This window comes from Taudactylus pleione, unplaced genomic scaffold (genome assembly GCF_031769625.1).
Source record: "Taudactylus pleione unplaced genomic scaffold, aTauple2 ptg001339l, whole genome shotgun sequence".
Lineage (NCBI taxonomy): Eukaryota > Metazoa > Chordata > Amphibia > Anura > Myobatrachidae > Taudactylus > Taudactylus pleione.
Genome location: NW_028285739.1, coordinates 1,050,703 through 1,064,148, shown reverse-complemented (window position 1 = coordinate 1,064,148; position 13,446 = coordinate 1,050,703). Strand labels below are relative to the sequence as shown.

The following is a 13,446-nucleotide window of genomic DNA, read 5'->3' as shown; positions in this document are numbered from 1 at the left end:
TTGCTGTAAACAGGCACTTGGGAGAATGCGGGATACTTGCTGTGAAACCGGCACTTGGGAGAATGCTGGGTACTTGCTGTGAAACCGGCACTTGGGAGAATGCAGAGTACTTGCTGTGTAACAGGCACTTGGGAGAATGCAGGGTACTTGCTGTGAAACAGGCACTTGGGAGAATGCAGGGTACTTGCTGTGAAACAGGCACTTGGGAGAATGTAGGGTACTTGCTGTGAAACAGACACTGTGTAGACTGCACAATATTTGCTGTCAAACAGCCACTTGGAAGTACAGTATGCAGAGTACTTGCTGTAAAATAGGCGCTTGGGATAATGCAGGGTACTTGCTGTGAAACCGGCACTTGGGAGAATGCAGGGTACTTGCTGTAAACAGGCACTTGGGAGAATGCGGGATACTTGCTGTGAAACCGGCACTTGGGAGAATGCTGGGTACTTGCTGTGAAACCGGCACTTGGGAGAATGCAGGGTACTTGCTGTGAAACCGGCACTTGGGAGAATGCAGGGTACTTGCTGTGAATCCGGCACTTAGGAGAATGCAGGGTACTTGCTGTGAAACAGGCACTTGGGAGAATGCAGGGTACTTGCTGTGAAACAGGCACTTGGGAGAATGCAGGGTACTTGCTGTGAAACAGGCACTTAGGAGAATGCAGGGTACTTGCTGTGAAACAGGCACTTGGGAGAATGCAGGGTACTTGCTGTAAACAGGCACTTGGGAGAATGCAGGGTACTTGCTGTGAAACAGGCACTTGGGAGAATGTAGGGTACTTGCTGTGAAACAGACACTGTGTAGACTGCACAATATTTGCTGTCAAACAGCCACTTGGAAGTACAGTATGCAGAGTACTTGCTGTAAAATAGGCGCTTGGGATAATGCAGGGTACTTGCTGTGAAACCGGCACTTGGGAGAATGCAGGGTACTTGCTGTAAACAGGCACTTGGGAGAATGCGGGATACTTGCTGTGAAACCGGCACTTGGGAGAATGCTGGGTACTTGCTGTGAAACCGGCACTTGGGAGAGTGCAGGGTACTTGCTGTGAAACCGGCACTTGGGAGAATGCAGGGTACTTGCTGTGAAACCGGCACTTGGGAGAATGCAGGGTACTTGCTGTGAAACAGGCACTTGGGAGAATGCAGGGTACTTGCTGTGAAACAGGCACTTGGGAGAATGCAGGGTACTTGCTGTGAAACAGGCACTTAGGAGAATGCAGGGTACTTGCTGTGAAACAGGCACTTGGGAGAATGCAGGGTACTTGCTGTGATCAGGCACTTGGGAGAATGCTGGGTACTTGCTGTGAAACAGGCACTTGGGAGAATGCAGGGTACTTGCTGTGAAACAGGCACTTGGGAGAATGCAGGGTACTTGCTGTTAACAGGAACTTGGGAGAATGCAGGGTACTTGCTGTGAAACAGGCACTTGGGAGAATGCAGAGTACTTGCTGTGTAACAGGCACTTGGGAGAATGCAGGGTACTTGCTGTGAAACAGGCACTTGGGAGAATGCAGGGTACTTGCTGTGAAACAGGCACTGTGTAGACTGCACAATATTTGCTGTCAAACAGCCACTTGGAAGTACAGTATGCAGAGTACTTGCTGTAAAATAGGCGCTTGGGATAATGCAGGGTACTTGCTGTGAAACAGGCACTTGGGAGAATGCAGGGTACTTGCTGTAAACAGGCACTTGGGAGAATGCGGGATACTTGCTGTGAAACCGGCACTTGGGAGAATGCTGGGTACTTGCTGTGAAACCGGCACTTGGGAGAATGCAGAGTACTTGCTGTGTAACAGGCACTTGGGAGAATGCAGGGTACTTGCTGTGAAACAGGCACTTGGGAGAATGCAGGGTACTTGCTGTGAAACAGGCTCTTGGGAGAATGTAGGGTACTTGCTGTGAAACAGACACTGTGTAGACTGCACAATATTTGCTGTCAAACAGCCACTTGGAAGTACAGTATGCAGAGTACTTGCTATAAAATAAGCGCTTGGGATAATGCAGGGTACTTGCTGTGAAACCGGCACTTGGGAGAATGCAGGGTACTTGCTGTAAACAGGCACTTGGGAGAATGCGGGATACTTGCTGTGAAACCGGCACTTGGGAGAATGCTGGGTACTTGCTGTGAAACCGGCACTTGGGAGAATGCAGGGTACTTGCTGTGAAACCGGCACTTGGGAGAATGCAGGGTACTTGCTGTGAAACAGGCACTTGGGAGAATGCAGGGTACTTGCTGTGAAACAGGCACTTGGGAGAATGCAGGGTACTTGCTGTGAAACAGGCACTGTGTAGACTGCACAATATTTACTGTGAAACAGCCACTTGGAAGTACAGTATGCAGAGTACTTGCTGTAAAATAGGCACTCGGAAGAAAGCAGGGTACAGATGTATCCTTATACATCTTTCTGCAGTCACGCTAAAGAGCCCCTCTCGGTTCGCCAGGTCCTGTGAGACTCTGCTAGTGCCAGGCATCTTTTTTACTGAATATGCATCTTAGTCTAGAATAGGAGGCACCAGCAGTCTGTGCTGATTAATTTGATATGTGACATGTCTGTGTGCACCTGAATCTCTGAATCTATATGCAAAGTGCTACAGTGTAGCGGCCGCAGCTTTTTCATTCCAAGTTCCTTTGTGGTTCATTTACAGACTCAGGTGAACACAGATGTACAAGTGTTACATAGCAAATTAAGCAGCACAGTCTGCTGGTGCATCCTAGTCACATCACATTGCGACTTAGATGCATTTTCAGCAAAAAAAAAGACGCCCACCGCTAGTAGAGTAGCATAGGACCTGGCGATTTTAGGCTAGATGTATGAGGACAGATCTATACTTGCTTTGAAACAGGTACTTTGGAGAATGCAGAACACTTGCTGTAAAGCAAAGGAACAGAGCTGGAAGCAACTGAAGCCCAGAGCCAGGGTACTAAGAAAATGAGTTGCTCTGGCAATGGGGTGATCTCAGGAGAAAGATTAAACAGAGCATTCCTAGTGTCTATTGGTAGAACAAATCATGTGGTTGCAGCTGCAGAAATCCGATGGGACTGAGAGAATCAAATGAGAGAATTCAATATGTTTGCGCCCATGCAGCTGGACTGTTTGTTTACAATTGGTGACACAGTACTCAGGAATGCCGCAGACGACCTTGATATGGCACCGCCAGACATGATAAGTGGGAATAAGACTCTGATGTATGACATACAGTATTTGCTGCTTGTAAATTCCTTGTTGGATATTAACATCCATATTTTTCCCACAATGATTAAGGCTTTATAATAAATAAATATGCACATATTATCTAAACAAGAAACCTTTTGTTTGAATATGTAAATATTCCACAATGAAACCAAGCCATTTTATATTAGCATTAAACAATAAACAGTAATCCTTAGTTTGGCTGAAATGACTAATTTGTTATGTAAAATGTGAATAAGTACAACAAATTCTATTTGACTTTTGTAGGTAATTAAAGCTGTTGAGGAAGGTTACCGATTGCCAAGTCCCATGGATTGCCCGGCTGCTCTTTATCAGCTCATGCTGGATTGCTGGCAGAAAGACCGGAATAGTAGGCCCAAGTTTGAAGAGATTGTCAGTATGTTGGACAAGCTGATCCGCAACCCAAGCAGCTTGAAGACACTTGTTAATTCATCCAACAGGTAATATATCTATTCCTCAATTCAATTAAATATGTAGATGTTGCTTAAAATGTTTTTTACAGATTAATAATTCCAATGCATATTGTACAGGTTATAAAATATTTTCAAAAATGTTCTTATTTACTAAATAATTTACTACATTTTAGAACTGGTGGAAAAAAAATGTATGTAGAATCTAATAATACAATAAATAAACATATTCAAAAATATAATTGCATAATTGGTGGACCACTATTTATTTTAGCAGAAGCCTAGTATTTTTTTCAGCATCCCTGTCTATATTTCTTAAAATGTTTACACCAATACAGTACCCTCATGTTAAATATGATGGTGCTCCACAAAGGTCAATATTTCCTATTTGTTGTCTAAATTAAGGTCCTATACTTTTATTGTTTTGTTTTAGCTGTTTCTGTCACTGAACATAGCTGGTGACACACAAATGTATTTAAAAATGTTACTGCATTTTACTTGTACTTAACTCTTAATTTATTATCACATATTAGCTTTAGAGATAATCATAATAATTCTTATTATTATCCTTTATATTGCACAGTATTAGACTTTTACAGAATTCTTATTTATTGCCATTAATTCTTGCTCTAGTGGATTATACAAACTAAATTCCTCAGGTACACACACACACACACTATGGTCAATGTACTCAGAAACTATTTAAACTACTTGGAAGCTATAAAAACAGACCTAAAGCTAGGTATCTTCCCCATCCATTTTACCAACTCTGTTTCTTCTCCCTATTGTTTGGAACTGAAGTAATGACCCTAATCCAGTCCTCATCCCCCTCCACCTCCCCCTTGACCCTATCCCTTCCCAACTCCTCTCATCCCTCTCTCCCAATGCCTGTTCCCATCTTGGCCATCTCTTTAATTTTTCCGCTCATCAGATACTATCCCTTCTACATTCAAGCATGCCCTTGTCTCTCTCAGTCTAAGAAAACCCACCCTTGATCCTGACAATCTCTCTATATTACCGCCCCATCCATTGCCTCCAAACTCTTTGAGAGGTTTGTCTACAACTGCCTTTCCACCTTTCTTTCCTTCCACTCTCTGCTTGACCTATTGTAGTCTGACTATCGTCCTGTCCAGCAAGAAGGTCAGCAGTAGCCTTCTTGCTGCCAAATCCAGGGGGCCATTACTCTCTGCTCATTTTCCTTGGGCTCTCTGCTGCTTTCGAAACCATCACTCTCTCCTCCTACAAATCATTCACTCCCTGGGTATGTGTGATACTGCCCACTCCTGTCTGCCCTCCTTCCTCTCTGACCACTCTTCCTCTGTCTCCTCTCAGGATTTCGCTTCTCCCCCACCACCATTACCAGTAGGTATTCACCAAGGTTCTGTTCTTCGACCACTTCTATGCTCCCTTTATATATATATATATATATATATATATATTCTTTTGGTGAGCTCATCAGCTCTTTTAGCCTCCAATATCATCTCTATGCTATTCATATACAGATTTATCTCTCCTCCCCTGACCTTTCCCCCTCTCTCCTCACTCGAACCTACCATGTCTGACTGAGCTGATAGTCTTTCCACTCTCCCAAATAGCCTTACCTTCCTCAATTTCATCATCTATTGACAGTATCACCATCTCTTCTAGCTGCAAGTGCACTGTCTTAGAGTTATCCTTGACTCCACCCTCTGCTTCATACCACACATTCAGTACCTCTTGCAGTCCTGCCATTTTCATCTCTGAAATATCTCCATGATCAAAACCTTTCTCACCATGAAGGCGACTAAGACCCACATCCATTCACTGATCATCTCTAGACTGAACTAATGTAACCTCCTGTAATCTGGTTGCCCCATATCTCACCTCTCTCCACTCCAATCCATCCTTAATGCTGCTGCCTGGCTCATCCTCTCCAAACATACTGCGTCTCCTCCCCTCCCCCACAGACCGTACACTGGGTCCCCTTCCCCTTCAGAAACCAATTCAAACTCCTCACACTAGGAGAGGATTGAGTGAGGGCTTTGCAACTATTTACATCTCTGACATCATCTCTCTTCACATGTCCGCACGCCTACTTTCCTCTACAACTAAATGCCGCCTCTACTCCCAACTGATTACATCCTCCCACTCCCACCTCCAAGATTTTGCCCATGCTGCGCACTACCACTGGAACTCTCTCCCTCCCACTCTCCCTATCGGGCTTTCCAACGCCCAACAAAGCCTCAAATGGGCTTTCAAGAGCCACTTCTTTATCAAAGCCATCCCGCACTCATCCTGACCCACTGCTCCATGCTCCTTGCTCACTGTCTCTCCCATCTGTGTCACCCCTGTCTGTCTGCCTCTCCTCTTTAGATTGTAATATTTCATGAGCAGGGCTCTCCTCCCTCATGTGCTTTTCCGATCCCTCACTTATATTATAATAATAATAATAATAATAATAATAATAATATTTGGTTAATAGTATTTAACTACAATCAGTTATCTTTTTCATTACACCATAAGCAGGATTTGAATATATACTTAGTTACAATCAGATTGTATACAGAAACTCACTCAGTTGTTCATAAAAATGATTGCACTGTAGTCTTATTTGTTTATTCTATATGCAATCAAATTAAGAATAAATTGCTGCTATTATATTTCAACATATATACTTGAAAATGCCCCCTTAGACAATTCAATGTGCTGAATCCTGAAACATGTTGATCTTAATCAACAACAGCAATAAGTAAACTAAATCTGTCAATTTTTATTACAAAAGTAAGTAGTTGGACTGTTTAGGACCGGCGTATAGTTTGACCCTTGTAACGTGGTTAATCTCGTGGGAGAGTTGCCAAATTTGCACAAGCCAGAGAATAACATAGCATCCGAAACAAATAAACACAAAACTCAGCTGTGAGATACAGCAGCATTGCTCGGCAGTATAAATAGGAGCACTTTATGAGTGCTAAGCTGTAATATGATAATAATGATGGTTTTGGCTGGCACTCAAGGTCACATCAAGAAATGTAATTGCATTCATTATGAAAAATGATGCTGCTACCTGTAAATTACTAGGGAGATACAAATATCTGCTGACTTAAACTTCATTTATGTCATGTGGATTGCTGGAACAAGGTCTCGGTAAAACATAGACTTAATAACCACTTACTTTATGCCATTCACTTTTCAAGCCAAATATAGCAAGTAATACCTAATTAAATTTTAGACTAATTACTTATGGAAGAATTTTAAAATTGATTTTCAGCAATTAATGAAGCTTCTTATTTATATTTAGATTACTATACTATTATATGCTTATTTTGTGTTATTGTGTGGATTGCATTATAGAATATCAAATTTACTGGTTGAACATAATCCAGTCGGAAATGGTATCTACAGATCAGTAAACGAGTGGCTTGAGGCCATCAAGATGGGAAGGTATGCTGATACATTTGTGGAGAATGGATACACTTCAATGGATGTAGTGACTCAAATGACTTTGGAGTAAGTAACACAAAGTTTTTATAAAAGAAATAAAGTAAAAAAATCTCTTATGAGTGACAGAGCTTCCACTGTTGCAAAGAGTACTGTGGCTATGTGGTTCAGTGATGCCAGTACATGCCTGGCCTCCATATACCTGAGCATGGCCAGCGTAGGCACAGTGATGTTCAGTTCTGTAATATATAGTAAATCCCCAACCGGTATTCACCTCACATGTGTTAGCCTCCTGCACAGGACGTCAGTGTGGTGGCTCCTGGAGAATGATTAATCATTGCCACTCTACCCCTTCACATCATCCCTATGGGACCTGGCAATGGAGTATTTCACCTATTTCACTGTGCATTCTGTTGCAAAACACTCATATATAGATGAGCTGGTATGAACATATTTGTTGAATACATGCATAGTTACAGATAGTACTGTATGTTGTCATCATGTTGGCAATCACAATATCAACAGTCATAATGTTGACACCATTAGTGTGAAATGTGATAATGTCCAACTGATGAGCCGGTGACTGCTCCCTTTCTCCCAAATTACCTGCGGGGATTCCTGCAGCTGTGGCCATACTGCAATTGTGCTATTGTCTGGTGGTTCCACAAGCACAAACCAGCTAGGTACTAAACAAGGGCTAGTGCCGCCAGGTAATGTACTTGGAATTTCCTCTGGTGAGCCTTTTACTGTGGCTGTATTGACAACAGCCGGCGGGTCCCTGAGCCAAAGAAAGCTGCAAATGATGCGAGAGCTAGTGCGGCCAAGATTCTGACAGCCGATGGTAGTGCTGCTGAGGTCCGGACTCATTGCAGGCAACATAAGCACTACTAATACTTCCAAAAGCGCTCAACTTGTTATATGGAGATCAGTCACTTTATAATAAAGGGAACAGGTATTAAGTCTTTTTAATGGAACTACTGCCTACTGCTATATAACACTCAGAGGTTACTTCTGGATTTTACCTGTACATAAATATCTTTGATTTGGACACAGTTTCTCAGAATTCCCTACAGGGATTTAACATCCAAAGAATCCTTGAATATTTTATGTAGTTTCATAAATTTTACCTAATTATATTGTTGTTTGTTATGTATCATATGTCTTAATGTAACAAGCCATTTAGTAATATTGCTGTACATTGTACTTATGTGAACCTGTGATTTATTTGGTGTAATTAATTTAGTGATTTTTTTTATTACAGTTGTTGAGTCTTATGTTAGCGCAGTTTTATTTCCTTTCCTTTATGTTGTAATGTGGAGTTTGCAATTTATCCTTATTTAAAACTGCTGCACATTTTTTGTATATACAGATGTATTTTCTCATCTAGCCCCAAAGTGCGTTGTCTTGGAGTCACCCTGGACTCTTCCCTCTCCTTTAAACCACACATTCAGAACCTGTCACAGTCCTGTCGTTTCCATCTCAAGAATATTTCCAAGATCAGACCCTTTCTCACCCAGGATGCTACCAAAACCCTTGTACATTCACTGGTCATGTCCAGACTGGACTACTGTAACCTTCTCCTAGCTGGCCTCCCCAAATCCCATCTCTCTCCTCTCCAGTCTGTGCTCAATGCTGCTGCTCGGCTCATCTTCCTCTCCAAACGCTCTACATCTGCCTCCCCTTTTTTGCAAGCCCTCCACTGGCTCCCATTCCCTTTCAGAACCCAATTCAAGGCTCTTACACTCACTTACAAAGCCCTCACCCATTCCTCTCCCATTTATATCTCTGATCTCATCTCCCTTCACTCTTCTGTCCTCCCTCTTCGTTCACTTAATACACGCCGCCTTTCACGCCAATTGATTACTTCCTCCCACTCCCGCCTCCAAGACTTTGCCCGTGCTGCTCCTCACCTTTGGAACTCCCTCCCTCTCCCTATCAGACTCTGCACCTCTCTACCATCTTTCAAAACGAGCTCTTAAGACTCACTACTTCATTAAAGCCTTCCAGCTCTCATCCTAACTTGCTGCTACATCTTCCTTTCTCCCGGCTCACCCCATTCTGTGTCACTCCTGTTTGTCTTCCTTAAAGAATGTAAGCTCTTTCGAGCAGGGCCCTCTACCCTCTTGTGCTTCTCCCTACTGTAATTTAATTTATCTCTTACTAGCCACTAGGGCAACTAACACTTGGCTGCTTATGCGAGCGTTAATATCACTAATATAGCAATGTTTATCCATGTCCTGTATTGTATTGCATTGTAAGTCAATGGTTACTTTTTTGTCTATGTACTTTGTAAGGCACTGCGGAACACTTGTGGCGCCATATAAATAAATGATAATAATAATAATAATATTTTAGGCACTAAGGTTTTGTTTTGCGATTAAATGTGATAATGTCAACATGGTTAAAATGTCAATACCCAACATATCGACACCTGCAAAATGCCAACACAGTCAAAATATCAAGACATGAAATGTTGGCTGTCAATATGTTGACAATAGACATTTTAGGGTTAGGAGTTAGGATTACGGTTTAGACTTAGGGATAGGCTTAAAATTGGTTGTCACCATTATATACAGTCAGGTGCATAAATATTGGGACACTGACAGAATTCTTATATTTTGGCCTCTATTCACCACCACAATGGCTTTGAAATGAAACAAACAAGATGTACTTTAACTGCAGACTTTCAGATTTAAATTGAGGGTAATTATATCCAAATCAGGTGAATGGTGTAGGAATTACAACGGTTTCTATATGTGCCTCCCACTTTTTAAGGGGCCAAAAGTAATGGGACAAACTAAACAATCTTAAATCTAACTTTCACTTTTTAATACTTTGTTGCAAATCCTTTGCAGGCAATTACAGCCTGAAGTCTGGAATGCATAGATATCACCAGACGCTGGGTTTCATCCCTGGTGATGCTCTGCCAGGCCTCTACTGCAAATGTCTTCAGTTCCTGCTTGTTCTTGGGTCATTTTCCCTTCAGTTTTGTCTTCATCCAGTGAAATGCATGCTCAATCGGATTCAGGTCAGGGGATTGACTTGGCCATTGCATAACATTCCACTTTTTAGCCTTAAAAAACTCTTTGGTTGCTTTTGCAGTATGCTTCAGGTCATTGTCCATCTGCACTGTGAAGCGCCGTCCAATGAGTTCTGAAGCATTTGACTGAATATGAGCATATAATATTGCCCGAAACACTTCAGAATTCATTCTACTGCTTTTGTCAGCAGTCACATCATCAATAAATACAAGGGAACCAGTTCCATTGTCATACATGCCCATGCCTTGACACTGATGAGGTGGTATGTTTTGGATCATGAGCAGTTCCTTTCTTTCTCCATACTCTTCTCTTCCCATCACTCTGGTACAAGTTGATCTTTGTCTCATCTGTCCATAGGATGTTGTTCCAGAACTGTAATGGCTTTTTTAGATGTTGTTAAGCAAACTCTAATCTGTTCTTCCTGTTTTTGTGGCTCATAAATGGTTTACATCTTGTGGTGAACCCTTTATATTCACTCTTGTGAAGTCTTCTCTTGATTGTTGACTTTGACACATATACACCTACCTCCTGAAGAGTGTTCTTGATTTGGCCAACTGTTGTGAAGGGGCTTTTCTTCACCAGGGAAATAATTCTTCTGTCATCCACCACAGTTGTTTTCCGTGGTCTTCCGGGTCTTTTGGTGTTGTTGAGCTCTTCAGTGCGTTCTTTCTTTTTAAGAATGTTAAAAAACAGTTGATTTGGCCACACCTAATGTTTTTGCTATCTCTCTGATGGGTTTGTTTTGATTTTTCAGCCTAATGATGGCTTGCTTCACTGATAGTGACAGCTCTTTGGATCTCATATTGAGAATTGACAGCAACTGATTCCAAATGCAAATGTCACACCTAGAATCAACTCCAGACCTTTTACCTGCTTAATTGATAATGAAATAAAGAGAGAATAGCCCACACCTGTCCATGAAATAGCTTTTCAGTTGATAGTCCCATTACTTTTGGCCCCTTAAAAAGTGGGAGGCACATATAGAAACCGTTGTAATTCCTACACCATTCACCTGATTTGGATGTAATTACCCTCAAATTAAATCTGAAAGTCTGCAGTTAAAGCACATCTTGGTTGTTTCATTTCAAAGCCATTGTGGTGGTGAATAGAGGCCAAAATATGAGAATTCTGTCAATGTCCCAATATTTATGCACCTGACTGTACCTGTCATCATTTTGGCTGTCGATGTTTTGTACATGTCAACATATTGTCATTGTCAACAGTTTGGAAGTCGACATTGTGGTCATCGAAATTCTAAACATGTTGACATTTTGCACCTGTCGAAATATGTTGTCTATATAATGGCTGTAGACATTGTGATTGTCGACAAAACATACCAAACACAGATAAATCAAGCAAGAGATATGAAAACACTGAAATACCAACATTCTACATGACTTTGCTTTGCAGCAGGAGTATCATTTTAAATTTCAGAAGAAGTTAATACCCTCTTTGTGTTGTTTCCTCTTTAGAGATCTGCGAAGGTTTGGAGTGACTCTAGCTGGTCATCAGAAGAAAATAATGAATAGCATCCAAGAAATAAGAGCCCAGTTATTGAACGGAATGGTGCCGTTGTAATTGTGACATTTCGCGACCAAGCAAGTCTGCACTTTGTAACCTGCCCAGAGATTTATAGAAACAGAGAAAACTGAATTGCAAAAGGGAAGTATAGTGTTATAGAAAACTGAAAATGACACAGTGAACATACAACAGATAACTCCAAAATCAGTATTTGACTCAGACTCCCATTTATTTTTTATTCTGTTTGTGTCATCGTTCTTCATGAGTAATTGCAACATGCATGGACATGGAGCTGGATATAGAGGCATATAAAATGTGGTTAGCCAGTTCTTTCGCTCTTCTATAACAAAGGACTTCCCATGATGCTTTGTACATGGATGGTGTATAGCAATTTGAATTGTAGCAGCACGCTAAATACTTCCAAGGACTTACTTGAGTGGATCATGTAAAGCAAAGTTTTGTCATAATGTATGGCCTAGGGGGAAAAAAGCTGCAGTTTACTGATGTTTACTAAGTCTCATATGTCTACAAAGGAGTATTGAAGAGCAATATGTTTAGATTTTCTTCATGGTAATCTTTTTTTTGTAAATTAAAGAAAATGCTGTTACACAGCATTACGATATGAAAGCGTATGTATAAACAAGTTGCTTGATCAATTGCAAATACAATATATTTATTTTTTTGTGTTCTGGGTTCTCCTATTAGTTTGCTCTCTTGTGAGTTTAATGCATACTATAATGAAAATGTATATAATGTACAGTTTGCTACACTCCCTGGTACAGTTTTGTGCTGCCTCTTACTGTATGACTGTATCTTTTGTTGTTCTACTCTAAAAACATCCATGGCAAGTTGAAAGATATTTTAAACAAATGAAGTAAAAAAAAAATCCATCTTTTTTTCTTATCTACTAAATACTAGAATCTCTGAGGCAACTATGCTTTGTAAAAACTACAGGGTACATGTATAAAGGTAACACAATGAAAAATATTCTATTAAATAGGCATTTTGTTATTTGAAGTGTTTAGTTTTCAATCAAACATAACATTTATACAATGTGAACTACAATTATATGTTGTAATCAAGGTTTTAAAGCATATTAAAGTAACGCTGAGCTTTTGCATTGCATAGGATATACATTCTAATACAATCTTTAACACTACATTTTGGACAACACTTGCTAATGGACAAAAGAGACAAAATGCCCTCCAATCATATAAGTCTGGTACCTCACATAGCACTGGGTTCATGCCTCTAGCCTCTAGCAGCTCTTGAACTTTCAAAAACATTCAGCTAAATGATATGTAGCTTTACCCATGTAAACCGTCTCCAATGTGGGTTGTTTTGCTGAACTTTTTGATTGTAATATAGCACTGTCACCAGTGGTCTTCAAACAGTAGGCTCTGATTTTTTCCCCCTCTTACTGTATTTTTCTACATGTTTCGTCTTCTATTCAGACATCTGCCACTATACTGTACGGGTTTCAGACTTTCAAGGTGCTATACTGTAAGTTAAATTGCCTCCATTAACCATAAAATGTCTATTGTTTTTCTGGTTCCCTCATTTGTGGTGTAAAAAGGTGTATAAAAAAACAACTAAATATATAACTAAAGATAATGTACTTGCAGTATTACAATATTAAAAGAAATAACATGCAACACACACACAAAAATGGATCTGTTCTTACAATATCGTATCTGATACACAACGTATTTATAATTTGGTATGCTACAATTTTTCCTATTGTAATATTTGCAACATTGTAAAGATTTGAGAGTAAATGTCAGTATTTAACATTTTAACATTATTAAATAAAATTAACTATTATGACTTTTAATTACACAAG

The 13,446-nt window shown here is 40.5% G+C and overlaps 1 protein-coding gene across 1 annotated transcript in view; it reads left to right on the top strand.

The window, feature by feature from the left end:
* The window catches only part of EPHA5 (EPH receptor A5), a 360,920-nt gene extending 347,745 nt beyond the window's left edge, over positions 1-13,175 (top strand). Inside the window, exons 15-17 of the mRNA XM_088463302.1 lie at positions 3,461-3,654; positions 6,955-7,110; positions 11,555-13,175. Of these exons, the coding sequence (XP_088319428.1) occupies positions 3,461-3,654; positions 6,955-7,110; positions 11,555-11,660 (456 nt within the window). The 3' untranslated portion in view covers positions 11,661-13,175. The remainder of the gene's footprint in view (positions 1-3,460; positions 3,655-6,954; positions 7,111-11,554) is intronic.
* Positions 13,176-13,446: the final 271 nt, after the last annotated feature.